We start from the raw sequence: 21,430 nt of genomic DNA on the forward strand, positions 1-21,430 counted from the left end.
AGGCTATAGCTTTGCTACTGTAAAATATGTTGATATGTCTATAGTTTAATTATCATGGGTTTAAAATCTCAATCTCTTTTACGAGGTGCAGAGACAGTGCTGCTATAATTCTCATTAACTTGTGGTATACCTGTATGTTGTAGATTGGATTTGTTTAAAGTAGAGGTAGATGTTTTTGGTTAGAAGAGATAATAAGCTCTAGAGAGCTATCCTTATTATAGTTCATTAACACAGAGAATAATAAACTCGATAGAAGTCAATTTAAAATCTGCCCTGTTAAGGTTGCGTGTGATGTAACAAAATGGCATTTAATTAATGAACTGTAACAATCAATTAACTTAGACAGTAGCGTCATTAACGCTGAGTGCTAATTACTCCTCACTCATTCACTAGTCCAGCTTGCTGTGTGGGCCTGCTCTTATGACTACCAGCTATGTGACGAGGTAGATAAGGATGTATCTCTTGGCAACTAGGATGATGCATGGGTTGTAATAATGTATAGAGAAGAAGATGAATCAGATGAGAGGAGCATAAGTGAATTACCGGTCTTATGCAATTGGAATCAATGTACCAACTCGCAAGATAATATTGGTGATGAGAGACATTGGTGTGTACTTGGTCTTACACAACTGGAATCAACATCGTACAATGGTTGTGGTGCGAGGCTTATCACATTCTCATAACAATAATTTGACTTTGCTGATAAGGTAAATTGGTTGAAGAGGCATCACTATTTCATGTATCTACAACCGGAGATAACTTGTAGAAGACAGTCTGTGAATTGTTTAACAGTTGCACCAGCGCATTGACATGATCATTTACTAGTGGAAATAATTGAATTGTGGACAATCTTGCTTTGTACAGAGGGATACCAGTGTATTTCTAATCTTTAGTACCGCAGTTAGCATATCTATGTATGAATTGGTCAAAGGAGATATTGGTACATTACTACTGTTGTATCTGCTCAACTGATAATAATAAACATTTACCGCTGAATTAAGTAGCAATGAGTTGGCAAGACACAACCCATATATCACTCGTCCGATACTACTAAAAATAATTACCCATAGAATCCAACGACACAAAACCAGATGTCGCGCAAACTACCATACATTATTCATTGTGGAGATCGGTTTCTTCCTTTGCTACCTTCATCATCCCATCATGGCCGCCAAATAATAGTAGATGGTGAATGTGATATAGCAAGTGATACCCAAATCCATATGCACATACAACATTGTCAGTGCAGTAAACTTTCAAGTAGAGCCTCATAGGTAAGATACACCTGGTATTGCTGCACTTTTATACATTAACCTTTTGTGGATAATTACCGAATGCAGGAATAAACTGTACCAAGGAATTTATTCAGAAACATTTCGTTATATTCAAATTGACTTTAAAGTATATGAAGGAAATTGCAAACAAGCATATTCAGTAAGTTGAACTTGTTCGTTCAATGAATTGAAGAATTGGATTGGCGCTGGCATAGGATGAGATGGATATAGCCCCCATACTGATTTGTAATGCAGACCTGAGATTAAAGAAGTACAAGAGTCAAGACTTGAAGCTATGGTATGCTGCCCATTATAAGCAGACTGACACACGCACACGAGCTTATCACACACACACGTACCTGTGTTGAGCTGCCAGCAGGTATTGTTCTATCTCTGCATAGTCACACTGACAACTCTAGCGCACATGTGGAGTCATAACTTGGATAGATTTGGCTGCCTGTGAGTGTGGCTTTAACCAAGTGCTTACACACATGGCATTGCATCTTTTGTACGTATATAAGATTGTATGGCGACTTTAGCCTCGTATTACATTGCTCAAGTTTTAATAACATATTTGGTGTAATATTATCTACCAACTGCCACAGTAGGAGAGCTGCAGGGTATTTACTATACACACCAGGAGCACTTTTTTTTTGTCTTTCTTGATGCCAAAGGCACTTGAGGATAATTAACATCTTCACATCGTAGTTGTGATATGAATTTAGTGAGATCTACTATCAGGCAACATTGACTTTTGCCTTGAGGATGCATGGCAAAAGCTGGCTGAGGTCATCAGAAGTTTCTCCTCCGGTAGATGCAAGGAAGATGGCATTGATGTGAAAGATTAAATCACATATTGCTCACTACAGGCAGACAGGAAACAAAGATCTATATATCTAGAAAACAGTGTCTCACTCTGTGCTCTAGTAGATTGTATGGATAACCGCAGACTTTAATGCATGCGTGAGGCCTCCTGGTTTACAATTCTGCCCATGCCTAACTAGAGGTACCCGCCGTCGATATTTTACAAGCAAGAGTCGAGCTGGATAAACATTGTGGTGGTATGTTTCTCCCAACGAACAACCTGTAAATACATATATGTGGGAAGAAATTTAAGTTCTTTTCAAACAGCCAGACAGGCAAGATTTTGAAGCCAAATATCTCATGCTAACATCTGGGCATGGTAATGATATGATAGGAAACGTGATAGCAAGAACTGCCAATACCAGTCAGCATTAAAGAGAACTCATTTTCATATCAGTGCATATTGTCTCATGCAGCTGTGTATATATAATATAGTAGGAGCAGAACAATTCTATGCTATAATCAACAGTATGTCATCTACATTTGTGTGTGTGTGGTAAAACTTGCTATCTTTGAAACCGTATCGGATGTAGATAGGACGTAATTAACCAGTTGCTGTGTTAGGATCTAATTAGAGTGGAATATCTTCAGGTATCCAGTAAAGGTACGATTTGTGCCGTGAATAAACTATACAGAGTTTATTCATGTGGTACGCTGCGACTGCTGCAAACAAAGGTATTGGATTACTATCGAATTAATTCAACCATTTGCAGTTATAAAACAGTGAGCATTGAATTGAAGCTTTTAATTTGATCTGGTAAGGAAACGAGTTGTGAACTTTCAACTGCATCTGTGCGACTTGGACATATGCATAGCTAACAGTCGGATTATATGCAGACTTTGTAAGGAGCAGCATGATCACAGTTGATGTATATTTTTGTAAATAGCATATGATGCTATGCAACACCTACTGATAATCATACAACCAATTTGATATCGTTATATCTGCCTCTGGTGGTGAAAAAACAACTGGACTGCTGCCTGCTAGTGTGTAGATAATAGCATTTGCTGGTGACATTTTGTGTACATGCGATTGCTAGGAGCAAGGAGGATCTGATGGGAATTGGTAATTCCTATTGGAATGTAATACCTACTCATACATTCTAAGCTTTTGGCTGTGCATATTACATACCTAGTTGTGCATATGTTAAACAAGATAGCTCCATCCATCATTTTGTGAAAATATTGATCACTAATGCAATGGAAATTTCATCCTAACGGGAAGAAAAATTTAATTTTGTCTACTTGCATGATGTAATCAACTTGACCGACTGAACGAGGCACCTTTGTTTACTTATGACAGTCTATCCAGGTTCTACGACTACCATGCATATGGATCCTAGATAATCAACTTGACGAGTCGTCTCATCGTGGAAGCTTTTTTTGTGTCGGATATATTGACTCTGTCACACTGTTTATATTTGTTCGTCTACTGAAGATAGCAACTTCTCTCTATATGCACACGTTCTGTATCATTGATTTTTAGTCTCTTGCGATTTACCGCAATCTTGTAAAATAATTCTTCTTGATTCACTCCAATATTTTGATTGTATTTTGATAAACCTATCAGTATTTGATTCTCTCAACACCAAGCTGATTTTAAAGCAGCACATTTAATTACATATAGATGTAGCGGAGCAATAAACTTCTGAATACAAACATTATTATTAAATCTAATATGCAGCCATCTGTTCTGTTAACAGGACTTTCTATATATTCTACCTCTTTCTAATTTAGACATACATACACAGGCTATCTTTGCGATGACACTGATTGCATGCTGAATCCCGTTGCAAGTAGATGGATGGAAGCCATTTTCTTGATTAATTTGTTGTCTGCATGACATCAATATCAAGGCCACGCCAAGAAACACTTTCTGACTTGCATAGTAACTTGTTGATGAAACATTGATCAGATTATTTGTAGCCGGTGCACGGAGTGACGTCATCCAAGCAAGGCTACTCCATCGTTTATGATTACATCAACTATCGTCGTATTCCTCTTCATCTTGAGTATTCATCTCTGTAGATAGCAATTTACTGCCTTATTAGAAGTCATATTATGCACAAACCTTTTTTGATAGTTCTCTCAGAACATTTGATGCCAATGTAATTCTTAGTATAACAAAAGTGGAGAATAGATTGACATTGACAAACTGATATTGGTTAGACTTTTTGAAATTTCCCTCTTCATGTGTACAGTTCATGAATTCTACTAATGTGTAGAGTATAAGCTTCCAATCATAGCACAAACTCCAGTTTTGCATCTTAATTATTTGTGAACAGTGGTAATATTAGTAGTGGATTGAATATTGAGCAAGAATTACAATCTTCGATCCCTACTACATGTGATATCTACTATTATTTAGATAATCCTAGTGATAATTTGGATACGGATAGTTGTACGACGATAAACTTACAGAATGGCGATCTACATGGACCCCGAGATGATGGAGAAGATGAACAAGCTGAAGGCTATCAGCGAAGACGAGATTTTGAAGAAGTTGGACAAGGCCGGCAGGCTTCCCGGCGGCTCAGCTCAACTTGTTCAGCAAAGATTGAAAGCTGAGGCGGCCAGAGCGGCTGGCGGAAGCGGTGGTAACACCCCAACTCCAACGCAGACCAAAGCTGCGGCTATTGTGAAAACTGTTCCGCAAGGACCATCGAAGAAGGTGGTGAGTTTTGTAATATATTGTCGTTGGGCATGAAAAACCTCCTAGGTGTCTTTGGCCCTTGAACATGTTTAAAATAAAACTGCAAAGAGATTACATAGGAGGTTTTGCTTTAAACATGTTCAGGGGCAAAAGACACAGAGGAGGTTTTTCCTGTCCATGGATGACATGCTCAACTTGTGACATGATCTGATCTGCTCAGGCCAAAGATGGGAATTGTAAAATTAGAATGTTATCAAAAACATGAAAATATATGAGAAAACTGGCATTTTAAAACTTGGGAAAAGTTGAAATCCATACACATCCCATGGAAGATATGACCTTAATCTTCCCACACAGGGGGTGTAGATTTCAAATGGGAGTGACTCATTTCATTTGAAATTCACACTCCCTGTTTGGAAGATTAAAGTTATGTCTTCCATGGGGGTATGGATTTCTGGATTTCAAATGGAATAACCCATTTCAGATGGTTGGTTATGATAATATGTCAATTTTCAACATTGTCATCTTTTGCTTGAGTGGATTGATTATGTCACAATCAGGCCTAAAAAGTTTGTATTGCCCTTACAGCTCCAAAGTCAAGGTCGGTCTGTCAGTATTTAAAAAGATTGCCACATACAATATTCAAAAATGAAAGTTCACCATAAATTACGATGGTAAACAGTGATATATCAGGTTTGTCAGGCTCGGTTTATTAATATATCAAAGTAGTGTTGTGCGAATTACAAACAGGCAAAACATTTTGTGAATTTATACCAAACATATGAGAATTCAAATATGAAATAAAAATAATAAAACACAAAAAATGTGACACTGTTTTTTTCCTTCAGATTTTAGGGTCGGTCGAAAAGGGCAATATAATTTTTTTAGGCCGTATGAGAATTTTTCAGCAGGTTTGAAGTCTGCTAGCAAACCATTTGCAAGCTTTCTGGTACAACATCCATTATTTATCCATTATGAGGAATTGGGAAGCAAGTAACTTTGTTTCTGTATACACTCATGAGTTAATTTTGTATATTAAAAAAAAGGTTAAGGGATGAAATCAAAACTCGACTAGTTGTCAACCGGCGGTCGAGTTTTGATTTCATCCCTAACAGTTTGTGACTAAAGGCAATTTAAAGACATAACTTTTGATTCGTAAAAAAAATACAGGTTTCTTTTTCTTTCATGTTTCATGCTGGTATATATCATTTATGATATGATTTGATCAAATCATGCTCATGATAAGCTTAAAAAGGCTATTATTTTTATGATTTGCACAAATTTTCCACACATTTCATTGCTATATTTGCCACTTTTCATTGTTATTTTTATTATTTTCAATTTGTTTTATTTGTGTTAATTTATGTTTATACATCCACAGCCTAGGCAGCAAATGCAAAATGTCGAAGAGTTTGAGGATGAGGAAGTAAGCGTTGACACATTCATTCCATTGTCAGTGGTGGCACCAGGGGCATGGACAATCTTGGTCCCCCTCCCACCATATTCCCCCTCCCACCATATTCCACCAGTTACATGCAGAATTAGAAGTATTTATACTTTCTGAACAAAATATTCCCAATTTTAAGATTCAGATTTTTACTCCCCCTTGAGATTTCTTTGAAATTTATTTCAGCCCCCTACCCCTGAAAAAACCCCACCCTGGTGCTGCCACTGTCAAATCCATTTTAGTTTGAGGGCCAGATCCATAATGTAAATAGACTTGACTTTATTCTCATGGCAGCCATTCTGATACTTGGATGTAAGCTTTAATTGGACAATTTCAAACCCAATGTGCAGTTACCATGGTAACTGTGCTATTGACACATTTCTGCCCTCCATAACAGTTTTGAAAATATTATGTTATTTGCTTGAAGATAGAGTGTTTTACCATTGGATGGCAGATTTAAGAAATTGTCCATATGAGGCTTGGGGTTTGAATAGCAAAATGGCTACTTTGTAAAGTCTGTAATTGAGAAAGAGTAAGCTTAAAATTTATGAAGGGGGAAATTAAATTTGATTTGTTCTTTGAAATCAGACGCACTTCATTTTCATCTTCTGTTCAAAATTTATTTTGAATTATGTAATTTAATTTTTTTTAGGTCTATGTACTTTTCATTGGTACTTTTAGAAATTGTTTAATATCAAGAATGTATTTTTCTGATACATATTGATGTTATGTTCTAAATATTTAAAAAAAATACTGGTTTATCTCTTTCTCGGATCTGAGCTTAATTAGACCCTTCACATAGGTTTAGTTATAAATATTTTATATACTATAAAATATATAGAGGTCCTCTTACCACCCCTGCACTTAGGTTAGCAGGTACTAGATACACTACAAGATTCCTATTTGGGGCCGCCTGCACAGGTACACCGTCGCCAAGGTACTTGACTGGTACTGTGCAGTACCAGTGGAGTACCCAGTGTAATACCAGTGCAGTACCACTGCTGGTGGGTCCTGTGCAGCAGTAGTGGTACTATGTAGGTACTCTGTGTGTACCAGTCAGATACCTTGGCGATGGTGTACCTGTGCAGACGGCCCCAAATAGGAATCTTGTACTGTATATATAGCGGTCCTCTAATAGCCCCTGCACTTAGGATAGCAGGTTATCTCTATGGTATTCAATAGATTTGAACACCATTACGAGAAGATGAGTTCCCCCATACACCTTGTTATATATCCTGGATGTTAGTTAAATGTCAAACATGAATTTACCCAAAACCACTTACCAGAACCTTATAGTTTCTCTCTGTCAATTTGTTGATTATAGGGGGTATAGGGAATATTATATTCATAGAATCCAACCTGCCTGTGTTTTGGTAGTAGTTGTAAATCATTAATCAGGGAATAGATTCAGAGCATATCAATTTGCTGCTAGGCTTTTCACTTAATTGCAAATTTCTAGGGCATTTGAAGACCCGAGCGCAAGAAGACCGTAAGTCCACTTGGCCCCTCAACATGTGTATACACTAAAGTTACGTATAGTGTCTTAGGGTTTTATAATGTTTAATACATGTTCCAGGGTGAAAACATCATGAAAGGTTGTGAAAGATTTGTTTTGGCCCCTGAACATGTATAAAACATTGTCAAACTATACGAAACTATACGCAACTTTAGTGTATACATGTTGAGGGGCCAAGTGGACTTACGGTCTTCTTGCGCTCAGGTTTTCATTTATAGATTCCATTCGGGGATCTACACCAAGGGAGTACAAATGTGCTACATCTGGCTGTTCCAATTTAAATCCATACACTTTCTATGGAAGACATGGCCTTATATATATCTTCCACTCATGTGGGTGCAGATTTCAAATTAAGTTACCCATTCAGGTAACCCATTTGAAATTCACACTCTATGTGTAGAAGATTCAGTAACGTCTTCCATATGCGGATTTCATCTGGAATAGCCCGGGGAATATAGCCCTTCGTGCTATCAGCTACAGAGGAATTAGTTCATTGAAGAGGAATCGGTTTATTGGTGCTATTGAAGAGTTTGGTAAAACCACAAAATATTAAAATTACAGATCTGCAAAAGTGTACAGGCAAAGACCGCACTACATTAGGTAATAATATTACTAACCACAGTTACTCAATTAGAATACAGATCAGCCTGGTTTGAAGTTTTTTTTCTTTCCTTTTTTAAGTTTCATCAAATTACGGAAATATTTCATACAATTTGCAATTATTTTATAATTTTTCGCCAGCATTTAAAAACTTACATTTGACTATGTCATTGCATGTTTCCTTATGTTCTGCATGGTTTATACATCATAGCCAAGCCTTATATTCTTAGATTTATCCCACCTTTCTAGTTTATAAATCAATACATTCATAATATTTCTTTCATGGTTTGATGTTATTTTTATAAATATGCGTAGAATAGAAATCATTTTCCATTGAAGTATTTAGAGTAATAGGTGAGAAATGCTTTGTATTATGAGCTTTATACTAATGCAAGAACCATACATGTAATGGATCCAATGCTCTGACTCTGAAACGTGGACCAGCCAAGTTACACGGTACGGAGCCTGAAAATAAAACGCTGTGAATTACAAAATTTGACGCACATGGAAGCCGCCGTTTAGGTACTGGGGTGCTGAGATTGTGTAGCCATCACCCCAACTTCGCGATCGATCAGTATCATAGACACTACAAGTTCTCTGTGTCAATCACCACAAGCTTGACGACAATGTCGTATTGACTACCTCCAAGGGTTATGTGGCATAGCTAGGGGCATGGGAGGGCACATACCCTGGTCACCAAATCAACCAATTCACTGCTCCTATTGATCCTGCATTCACATGGTTTAGCCATCACCCCAACTTCATGATCGATCAGCATCACAAACACTAAGTTCTCGGTGCCAATGACTGCAAGTTTGACCACAATGTCGTATTGATGCACATATGTCTTATGGAAGCCGCCTTTTGGGTACTGAGGTGCTGAGATTGTGTAGCCATCACCCCAACTTCGTGATCGATCAGCATCACAAACAATACAAGTTCTCGGTGCCAATGACTGCAAGCTTGACGACAATGTCGTATTGACTACCTCCAAGCGTTATGTAGCCGGAGTAGCAGGACATGTAATTTAGAGTAGTGGCACACACCGTCGACGTCCTATACGATAAATATAAATTTAATACTCCGTTGGTGAGCGACGGGCGAGTGGTAGTGAGCGACAGGCGAGTGGTATTTCACTGAACGCAAGAAAAGGAGTTCTATCTGATTGGCTAGCAATCGATCGCTTAGGTCGCTCAGTAGTCAACTACAAACTCATGCATTCAATTCGATTGAAATCGATTATTCTATTATTGACGAATATAACGAGCGTGATAGTGTGTCAATAATGTACATTGTATTGCACCTGGCTTTACCAGCATTCCTTTATAAAATAATTTTCTCAAAGAGTTGAATATTATCAAAATTTTTACCCAGGATTTCAAATTTTTTACCCGCAAATTGCAGTTAAACATATCCACAGCAAAAATACCGGTCCTCACTAATTAGTACATTTAATTTCCAGTTAGTACATTTAAACGAAACCTGTGATTTACGTGACAACAAATAAAATTTTCTTACAATAGAAATATCATATGGGATACTGATATGGTAGGCCGCAACCGCCACAACGTGGAGCTGCTACGCGTAGCTGACTTTTTGTTCCGTGGAGCCAAATTGACCAATCATGTTAGAGTTTTTCATTACTCGGAGGTAAAACTGACCAATCAAGTACGACTTACTCATTACGTGAAGCTTAATTTAGTCATTAAGAATTTGCCAGACGAGCTTCACGTAGTTGCAAGATATCCTCGGTCACGATAGTTATGATTCAAAAAGTAATTTATGAAAAGTACGAACCGACTTATTATTAAGATGGACATGCACTCACAAGAAACTCATACAGTATTGTACACAACTATATAGCTAGGCAGAGTGGTGGTAAACCATGCACACAATTCAGGCTGATTTGTACATCTTATGGCGGCTTTATATACTAGTAGTAGGCCATACATACTGTAGTTACGGTACTGCCCGCTTTTCCTATACACAATACTCAGTGCGCTCACCATTGACGCGTGACCTAGTGTATGTTAGAAGTATTATGCCATTGCCTATATGACGTCACTGTGTAAAAAATAACCAGTCAATATTTAAAGTATTCTCTGAAATTCTAGAAAATATAGTTTTGTAACATTTCCTAAATTTTTAGCTAATTTAGGTGTTTGGAAATATTGGTACTTTTGTGTTTTAGGAAGGATATGTAAACGACAGATAACACCAAAAAATATGAACAAATTATTTCTAAACCGTGTTAAGTCTGCAAACCATTATGCTTCTCATTTTCAAGAACGCTGGTTAACAATAAGCAGACTATTGTCTCATTTCGTAAACAAAAGCCCAGACAGTATTGTTACCTTGCGGTCGCTTTATAATCATTCACCCAACTGAAACTATAATACCAGCTCATTGTTCATTGCACAGGTAAAACAGACACAAGTGCAGTGTGTATTTAACAAGAGAAGATCTGATGTAACATAGTTGAGCTGTTTTCATTGAGTGTTATCTTGGTTTAATAGCTTTTAATGGGGTTTAAGTCCTTCAAAGGTCGTGGTGAATTCTACTGTAGACATGACTGCATCATGATTATTTTAAAGTCAACAACATTCAACAATATGATCACCGTGATAGTATGACAGTATCAGTACCGTGGGTGTCAGTGATCCTGGCCTGACACAGTAGACAAACAAACAAACACGCCACACACATGGCACATGCATGCAAGGTAACATTGACTATACACTAATCAAACAATGGTATTGATCCTGTACAACTGTTTGTGGTTTATTTACATTCGATTCATTTAAAATCCACATAGTAAACATTAATTTTGGCAAGAGTTTTCTCTCTGGAACGATGATGCATCAACTGGCTCGCGTAATGAAAAGATCTAACATGATTGGTCAATTTAGCTCGCCATGAAGTTTAAAAGTAAGCTACTGCGTAGCAGCTCCACGCCAGGCGGTTACGGCCAGCCATATACTGATCATGCGAAAATCGTAAAACACATAGAATAGAAACAGTGTGGCCGGCTCTCAAAATCTCAAATTGTATGCATAGCCTGAGTCGCACGGCCTATCTCAAACAAAATAGCTCAAAATCACCATGCGTAGTTGTTGAAAAACGTGAGGATTTATCGTACTACCACGGCAATTTTTAACACGAAGGTATAGGGATGTCGACGGTGTGTGGCATAGCTAGGGGCATGGGAGGGCAAATGCCCTGGTCATCAAATTGACCAATTCACTGCTTCTATTGATCCTGTGTTCCCTCTGATGACTTACTCCTCCTGTGACAGAATGAATATGTGCCTATTTCTCTTCAGGTAATTTCCATTGGCTGCTGCAGACAATAGACTTTAACACTTATTGACCTTTAAGAAAGCTGCAACTTCAGCACTGAAACCCTTATTTTGTGCACTTCCGGATCAACAAAGTTTTGACTCATAGTCATTCTTTATTGAAATTACCATAGCTTGTATTGTAAGATGGAAAGCATTGCTCAAAATCACCGTAGACTTGTATGGCTTGCACATCTGACAAATTTTTCCAACTATAAGAATGTTTACAAACAAATGTTCATGAGACAAGACGGTATTTACACAGAATTATACAAAATTGGGCAACTTTCTGTCGCTGGAAAAAATAACCTCTTCCTAGATATCAAGTTCGAATCATTTTATATGCAATGCATCATGGGTAAAATCCCCCTCAAATAGAGATCCTCTAGAAAAGGAAATCATACCAAAATGATAACACATATATAAAAGTTATGTGTTTGCTGGGAATGGTTGTTAGGGGCTGTGCAATAATTATGAGCCCTGGGGAGGGTAAAATTGGGGGGGGGCAAGAAATTTTGGCGAGCGAAAGGGGGGGGCAAGCAATTTTTGGCAAGCCGAGAGGGGGGCAAGCGATTTTTGGCACAAGATTCACGGGCGCCTTTAAAATGGCTTAGGAAAACGGCACGGAAACGCTTAAATATGCAAATTTTCCTCCTCGCTAGGCCATAACATACATCTAGACCATTTCAAGTTTGAATTTGGGATCCCAAAATTTGGCATGTTCAAGGGGGGGGGGGCAAAGAATTTTTGGCGGGCAGAGAGGGGGGGCATGCGATTTTTGGCGGGCCGAGAGGGGGGGGCAAGCGATTTTTGGCAAGCCATTCGGAAATTTCGGGGGCTCATAATTATTGCACAGCCCCTTAATTGTTGTCATGACCTTTTATGGGGTTGAATATCAAGAACAGTTTTACAGACAGTGAGAAATCTTGAATTCTAAACATGGTAAAATCAAATCAAGGGTTCCATATTGCCACTAGCAATTGCACATTGAAAGTGGGGGGGGCCAGGTTGTTCGGTTCCCCCAAATGGAGTCTGATTAGGAGTGTAAGGTGCGGGCAAAATCAGTCATTTCGGGGGAAATGACTGATTTCCCCCGAATGACCAACAAAAGTGGGGGGGAGGCCGTGGCCCCCTGCCCCCCCTCTTTGCGCACGCCACTGAGCAATTGGTATGCCAAATAAGGTAATTATGTCCGACAGGTTTTACCTCATATTATATCACCTTCATGGATCCCCAAATTGTCATCTGCAATATAGTATGCCAAATAAGGTAATTATAGAAATCTTGAATTCCAAACACGATAAAATCAATGGTCCTGTTTTGCAACTTGCAATTATGCCAAATAAGGTGATTTGACAAATCTTGTGCAGTCTTACCTCATATTATATCACCTCAATGGATCCCCTAATTGTCACCTGCAATTAGTATGCCAAATAAGGTTATTTTGTCTGATTTATGCAGATTTCTCAGGAACCGAGGTCCCTCCTTGGATTCCCTAATGAAGGCCTCTTTGCAAATACCGTTTTTGTCTTTCAGAGAACAACAAATTAAATAATGCATGTCTATCCCCATAGACCTATAGCAACATTTTGTTATTTGTCAAAATAGTATCGGTGCATCGCTTGGCTGCATATTTAATGTTACGTCTGCAGAATAAAGTGTTGTAACATTACAACAGGTAAGCTTAGTGCAGCCATATTAACACTCTCCAAGCGTGTGTCGACTGCAGCCGACAAATTTTTGAAAAAATTATATATTTCAGAATTGTAACTTTTCATGACCATATTTGGAATCAGCATGAAAAATGTGTTAAAATGAGTACAAACAAGCAGAGTATTGGTTCAGTGGTTCCTGAGATAGCTCATGATATTTTGAGAAAATATCTCAAAACTTGGGACTTTTTATGTTGAAGTCTTTCACGGCCAGCTTGGAGAGCATTAAAGGTATATGGTCTGAGTTTTACATAATGATATTTTCTAGCTTACATGGGGGTCTCTATCATCAAAACACTGGAATACCTATTGGCCCAAACTGGGTCCCCCCCCCCCCCTTCAGGCAGGGCCACATAGGCAATCGAGATAGCATGGAAGATGGATCAGATACAGATGTTGGATGCTATATTTTAAAAAGCTAATATGGATTGGTACCATGAAGATATTGAACTTTGTGCAAAAAAATCATCTATTTATAAACCATTTACCTCCCCCCATTTGAAGATATTCAAATATTTTGACAGTTAAGAATGAAGGAAGTTCCATGTTTGTGCAAGACTAATGGGTATTTTATGACGTCAGTATAGGCCAAGTGAATGATGGATGAGGCATCTAAGCCAGATCTGAAGTCTATGGAAAATACATCTTGTGCCAGTCATTTTTCATACTTTCTAGAAGAAAATGTCCCCTATATAGATATTTTTTTGTTTTTGTTTTTCATAGCACTGTACTGTAAGACACTATAATGCTATAATTGTTCTAGCACTTTTTATTTATTTATTCATTTGACCATTTACTTTATTTTTCATTACTTGAAAATACAATGAAAGAAAAACATTGTAACGTATAAACCACAGAGCAGGAAAGGTGCACAGAGGATATGTCGGCCTACAAAGTTAAAGCGTGCACATATTGTAAAACCATTTCCATAAAAAAACATGTTAGATGACATTTTAGCTATTCATTTTTGTACAATTGAATAACTTGTGACAGTGGTTTAGCATCATAGGGGCACAGGAGCTCATATGCCCCCAATTGATTTAAAAATGTAGAAAATCCCAAACTAAAATGGCTTGTTCCCCCCTTTCCGTCAGGCCTGGTGCCCCTTGTCTGGCCTGATGTACCCACCAATCATGGTTGATCCCCCCATAGGATATCTCACCCTATGTCACTGATTTGTGAGGATAATGTATCTTTACCCTGTGTCCTTCAAAGAAATGTAGATATATTCAAAATAATGATAATAATATATGCGGAAAACACAGTAACTCCAAGAGGACTGCAGTATAAATGTTAAAGCTATATTGATGCAAGTCATGAATCTTATTTGATCACATTTTATGTCAGTAATGACTGCATCACTCGTGTGTTCAGGCACCCTCAAAAGAAATGTGTGATGTTCTATCTTTATGCCATTGTTGCAATTTTGTCATTTGTTTTTGCTCTTTTGATGTATTTTTTATTGATGTTACTTTGATACACAATGCATGTAGTTAATGTTAAGTTGATGAGATTATTTTGATCGCTAATTAAAATATCATCGTTTTATTACAAGCAGCCTCTAGCCAGGTTACAGCAGCTGATTCTGCTAATAGACAAAACACATAAGGCAGTGTAAAGCATGTGAATATAACATGCTGATGGCGTTACTTGAATAAAACAAACTTGTTAAAACTGTCTGTCTTTTTATTACAAATTGTGATATGGCAAAGAACAACACCTGCATCGATGTCATTAAAATCGTGTCTATTCCTGTTGCTTCCAGTGTTGCCATATATGCTGATATGGAGCCAAATTGGGATAATTTTGAATGTGTGTACACTCTCAAAATTCAAATTTTAATAGAATCTATTATGAGGGACACTTAATAGGAATCTATGAAAAAAGATAGGGAGGATTGTGTGACATGATCTGGGTCTATGTTTTTATAAATTTTTTGATAACATAATAATTATTAAGATATAAGCAAATTGATGTAGTTTTAAGTGATGTCGCCCGTGTTGTATGATTGGAACCCTTGGAATTTGAAATCAGTTTTACCACAACAGAACAAATTAACAAATATTACTGATAAAATGTATGACCCGAGTCCCCCCCTGTTCACAAGTCTGATTGCTTATCATGAACTACCAAATACTGATTAATAAAAAGGTTTTATTATTTCCTTGGTTTCCAGCTGATAGTTGGATGAAATTTCATAAAAGACCTACAAAATTTTAGGTCTTTTGGGAAACTTTATGTATATCTTCAATATGAAAGGTCAAAATTTTCAATTGATTGCTTGCTTTTCATCCCAGTTACATACACTTTAAACTTTGAGGGCTGTTAAATGTAAAAATTTTTTATTTATTTACCATAAAATTTGTATTATATCACAAATTTCAAAAAATAAAAATTATTTGATATCAGAAGGACATTCCTCATATTCAGAATGCAATTTAGTGTGTCTAATGTGCTCTCAGGTCCCACAAAAATACTGTGCAAAGGTGGGTGACCGACCCCCTTAAAAGGAAAATTAATCTAATCATAGTCCTAAATATTTATAATTGATGAAACTTAGAAAGAGATAGATAGATAGATCACACCAAAACACCCAGTTATAGTTTTTACATCATCTGAAGTGAAGTTGTATTTTCTTAAAATACCACATACAAAAGCATTCAGTCCACAGGCACAGAAGACAATGAAAATAAATGAAATAAATTGACTTCCCAGTTCAGAATACATTGACATTTTCAATCCGATTTTCTGGATGATAAAAACCTGCAGTTTACCCCATGGGTTTTTACTCAAATTGAAGCCCATAGGAAGGCCATTCAATCTTCTTTCCCATGTCTCTTATGCATGGCAGGAAGATGCACAAAGAACAACAATGACGATATATAACGCGTAGAGGTATTTCGTCATCGTGCAAGCATGATGTCAAGCCTTAGCTCATCAAATATGCAGCGCCGTGTAGAGTTGAATTCCTATAATGCAACTTGAATATCTGTGATGTAAATAAGGTATAAATTTATTATGAAAATCAGTGTCAAGATTATTATGTAGAATTTGATGGTGTACTTTTCATTTTGCTTTTTACAGTTAATTTTACAGCTACGTGCATTGTTTATAAGTGCAATATTTGATATTAGGTTTTTTTTATTGTTCAATGAACTTTTTCATTGTTTTTAAAGTGGCTCTTGTGTTGAGTTTTTCTTTAGTTATTAGAAGTAATTTGGAAGCATAAAATACATGAGTTGGTATGCATGCTTGCCCATTTTTTGATAATTAATTGATGAAAATGCCAAATATGTTTGGTTTTTAATGTATCAACATAGTATTCTGAATGTAAAAAACACCATGGATCAGGATGGTAGGCTTTAAGGGACATTATTTGGTGATGTGAAATATGATAGCTGAATATTGAACTCAAGTGGTGGAGGAGAATAACATTGTTCCCATGACATTCAAAGGTCACTCTATGAGTATACAAGCATATAGAGGTTACAGAACTGTGCCATGAGACATTGGGATATACCAAGGGATTCTTGCTCTAAGCCCTCGATATGTTGTGAGTGAATGGTACTATACTGTTGAAGTGGAAATTTTTATGCTGCATTTATTTTTATGCTTTTGATGTTGTCAGCTGCTACCATCAAAATAATATGGCATGAACATATTCCTTTTGTGATAGGTCATTTATATAAGGAAAGTTCAAAGGAGTATATTGTGATTCTAGCACCCTCTTTTTATTGTATCATGCGCATATTTTGGGGGGGCTTTGGGGGCGCCAGCCCCCCGGGGTAAAAGCAGGGGGTGGCAAATATGAAGGGCGGCGGAAGAAAAAGGGGGGGGGCAAAAACAGGGCGGCAAAATGAACAGGGCGGCAAAAAGAATTAGTAAATAACAAAGGGCGGAAAATTTGATAAAGCATAAAAATTGTTGAAAATGTGTTGCTTTTAGGGCGCTATGAAACCCTTTTTTTTTGCTATTCACTTTTTCAAACGACCGAAAAAAATTTGGGTCAACCTTTTCGGGCTGTTGAGGAAGGGGCGGCAAAATTGAATTTTCTTCAGCCCCCCGGGGTTGGGGCGGCCACGGTACGCCACTGTGTATGTTTCAGTAGATATCCACAAAAAAAGCTTATTCCCAAAATTTAAGTTGATTCTGACACTGCTCCATAGGCCACTGTGTTATAATTTTGTTCTGTTGACAGAATATACACATGTGACAATATTTTTGCAAAGCTAAAGAATCTCCAAAAAATATTTATTCTGTAGCCAAAGGTTTCTGATGGTATAAAATTCTAAACCTATTTTTAGAAAAATGGGAGGTTGAGGCTGTGGACCACAAAATGCCCCTTTAAATCACAAATTTAAAGACAAGTGAAACAGATACAAATTGCCAAAGCGTGAACATAATTTGCACTATACCGTACGTAACCTGGTAGTTAATTTCCTCTCTGCTACATCCCTCATTTATCATGGCTAGCTGGTCAGAGAGTAGAGGACATCTTAAGCGGATATCATCAATTTAGATGACATGTTCCTAGCCATTTACATACATTAATAATGGGCTATTCCAGTTGAAATCATACATCCCTATGAAATACATGACCTTAGTCTACCAAACAGGGAGTGTAGATTTCAAATGGAGCCACCCATTCAAGGAACCGCAATTGAAATTCACATTAGCTGGTGTAAAGGATTTCAACTGGAACAGCCCACTATTGCTGAATTGGTGAGACAAGAGAAGAGCACTAAATCAAATGGAGTGTGATCAAAAGATGTACTTGCCAATAATAAGTTGTAATCAAATGAATCAATTAGTTACATTGACCGTGATAATTGTTCACAGTTGGTCTGTGAATCAAAGTGATTACTTACGGAACATTGGAACATTGGAACAGTGGAACATTACTGTTCCACAAAACTACCGACTTTCGACTTAACACTCATTTCACGGTAGCAGGTCACATGTTATATATAATTTCCTTCATTTACATATTTTGCTTTTAGCTGAATTTAAATCAGTTGCAAGAGCAAAAATTGCACAAGGTTATATCATACATGAATACTCCCAAGATTTAATAGCCTGGAGTGAAATTAACCATGGAGACTTACCTGCAGATGAGGCATACCTATTTTATATCATGTGCTATCTACTGAAGATAGCTCATGGTTGAAATTTAAGACTGTTACACACACGGATAAGAAATTCCACCTACATGACCCAGCTTTCATTAAACAAAATTCTTGCCTTTATTATTTTCAATATTATCTTCATTAGGAGAACCATTTTGAACAAAAATATGCCTGTTCTTAAATTAAAGGTTGAGGTCCCTTTGGATAGAGTATAGCTTACCTGCTAAGCATACAATAGAAAATGAACATGAAATAACAAAATGAGGAAATTGCCATAACAGAGCTAAGTAATACCCATATCTCTTGTCCCGCAATGCAATTTACAATTGATTTATTGAATTCCATTGTGAAACATTTATGGTAATGACTTATGAGACATAGAGGCAAATGTGTAATGTCTGCTACTTTTGTTTATTTGGAGGGGTAATCACGGAAATGTGTGTATTCTAGATATGTGGGCTAATGTGTAATCTGTCTGCTACGTTTGTATGGTTTATTAGGATGGGTAATGTGTGTATTCAGGATATGTGGGCATATGTGTAATCTGTCTGCTACATTGTGTGTGGTTTATTAAGATAGCTAATGTGTGCATTCAGGATATGTGGGCATATGTGTAATCTGTCTGCTACATTGTGTGTGGTTTATTAGGAGGGGTAATGTGTGTATTCAGGATATGTGGGCATATGTGTAATCTGTCTGCTACATTGTGTGTGGTTTATTAGGAGGGTAATGTGTGTATTCAGGATATGTGGGCATATGTGTAATCTGTCTGCTACATTGTGTGTGGTTTATTAGGATGGGTAATGTGTGTATTCTAGATATGTAGGCATATGTGTAATCTGTCTGCTACATTTGTATGGTTTATTAGGAGGGGTAATGTGTGCATTCAGGATATGTGGGCATATGTGTAATCTGTCTGCTACATTGTGCGTGGTTTATTAGGAGGGGTAATATGTGTATTCAGGATACGTGGCATATGTGTAATCTGTCTGCTACATTGTGTGTGGTTTATTAGGAGGGTAATGTGTGCATTCAGGATATGTGGGCATATGTGTAATCTGTCTGCTACATTGTGTGTGGTTTATTAGGATGGGTAATGTGTGTATTCAGGATACGTGGCATATGTGTAATCTGTCTGCTACATTGTGTGTGGTTTATTAGGAGGGTAATGTGTGTATTCCGGATATGTGGGCATATGTGTAATCTGCTACATTGTGTGTGGTTTATTAGGAGGGGTAATGTGTGCATTCAGGATATGTGGGCATATGTGTAATCTGTCTGCTACATTGTGTGTGGTTTATTAGGATGGGTAATGTGTGCATTCAGGATATGTGGGCATATGTGTAATCTGTCTGCTACATTGTGTGTGGTTTATTAGGAGGGGTAATATGTGTATTCAGGATACGTGGCATATGTGTAATCTGTCTGCTACATTGTGTGTGGTTTATTAGGAGGGTAATGTGTGCATTCAGGATATGTGGGCATATGTGTAATCTGTCTGCTACATTGTGTGTGGTTTATTAGGAGGGGCAATATGTGTATTCAGGATATGTGGCATATGTGTAATCTGTCTGCTACATTGTGTGTGGTTTATTAGGAGGGTAATGTGTGCATTCAGGATATGTGGACATATGTGTAATATGTCTGCTACATTGTGTGTGGTTTATTAGGATGGGTAATGTGTGTATTCAGGATATGTGGGCATATGTGTAATCTGTCTGCTATATTGTGTGTGGTTTATTAGGAGGGGCAATATGTGTATTCAGGATATGTGGCATATGTGTAATCTGTCTGCTACATTGTGTGTGGTTTATTAGGAGGGGTAATGTGTGCATTCAGGATATGTGGGCATATGTGTAATATATCTGCTACATTGTGTGTGGTTTATTAGGATGGGTAATGTGTGCATTCAGGAGTAATATCCATATCTCTTGTCCCGCAATGCAATTTACAATTGATTTATTGAATTCCATTGTGAAACATTTATGGTAATGACTTATGAGACATAGAGGCAAATGTGTAATGTCTGCTACTTTTGTTTATTTGGAGGGGTAATCACGGAAATGTGTGTATTCTAGATATGTGGGCTAATGTGTAATCTGTCTGCTACATTTGTATGGTTTATTAGGATGGGTAATGTGTGTATTCAGGATATGTGGGCATATGTGTAATCTGTCTGCTACATTGTGTGTGGTTTATTAAGATAGCTAATGTGTGCATTCAGGATATGTGGGCATATGTGTAATCTGTCTGCTACATTGTGTGTGGTTTATTAGGAGGGTAATGTGTGTATTCAGGATATGTGGGCATATGTGTAATCTGTCTGCTACATTGTGTGTGGTTTATTAGGATGGGTAATGTGTGTATTCTAGATATGTAGGCATATGTGTAATCTGTCTGCTACATTTGTATGGTTTATTAGGAGGGTAATGTGTGCATTCAGGATATGTGGGCATATGTGTAATCTGTCTGCTACATTGTGCGTGGTTTATTAGGAGGGGTAATATGTGTATTCAGGATACGTGGCATATGTGTAATCTGTCTGCTACATTGTGTGTGGTTTATTAGGATGGGTAATGTGTGCATTCAGGATATGTGGGCATATGTGTAATCTGTCTGCTACATTGTGTGTGGTTTATTAGGATGGGTAATGTGTGTATTCAGGATACGTGGCATATGTGTAATCTGTCTGCTACATTGTGTGTGGTTTATTAGGAGGGGTAATGTGTGTATTCCGGACATGTGGGCATATGTGTAATCTGCTACATTGTGTGTGGTTTATTAGGAGGGGTAATGTGTGTATTCAGGATATGTGGGCATATGTGTAATCTGTCTGCTACATTGTGTGTGGTTTATTAGGAGGGGCAATATGTGTATTCAGGATATGTGGCGTATGTGTAA

General features: G+C 37.4%; 1 protein-coding gene across 1 annotated transcript in view; it reads left to right on the top strand.

The window, feature by feature from the left end:
• The first annotated feature begins 3,885 nt into the window (after window positions 1-3,885).
• The window catches only part of LOC140154521 (prolyl endopeptidase FAP-like), a 294,999-nt gene continuing 277,454 nt past the window's right edge, over window positions 3,886-21,430 (top strand). The window contains exons 1-2 of the mRNA XM_072177091.1: window positions 3,886-4,812; window positions 6,173-6,217. Coding sequence (XP_072033192.1) covers window positions 4,561-4,812; window positions 6,173-6,217 — 297 coding nt within the window. The 5' untranslated portion in view covers window positions 3,886-4,560. The remainder of the gene's footprint in view (window positions 4,813-6,172; window positions 6,218-21,430) is intronic.

This window comes from Amphiura filiformis, chromosome 6, assembly GCF_039555335.1.
Source record: "Amphiura filiformis chromosome 6, Afil_fr2py, whole genome shotgun sequence".
Taxonomy (NCBI): Eukaryota; Metazoa; Echinodermata; class Ophiuroidea; order Amphilepidida; family Amphiuridae; genus Amphiura; species Amphiura filiformis.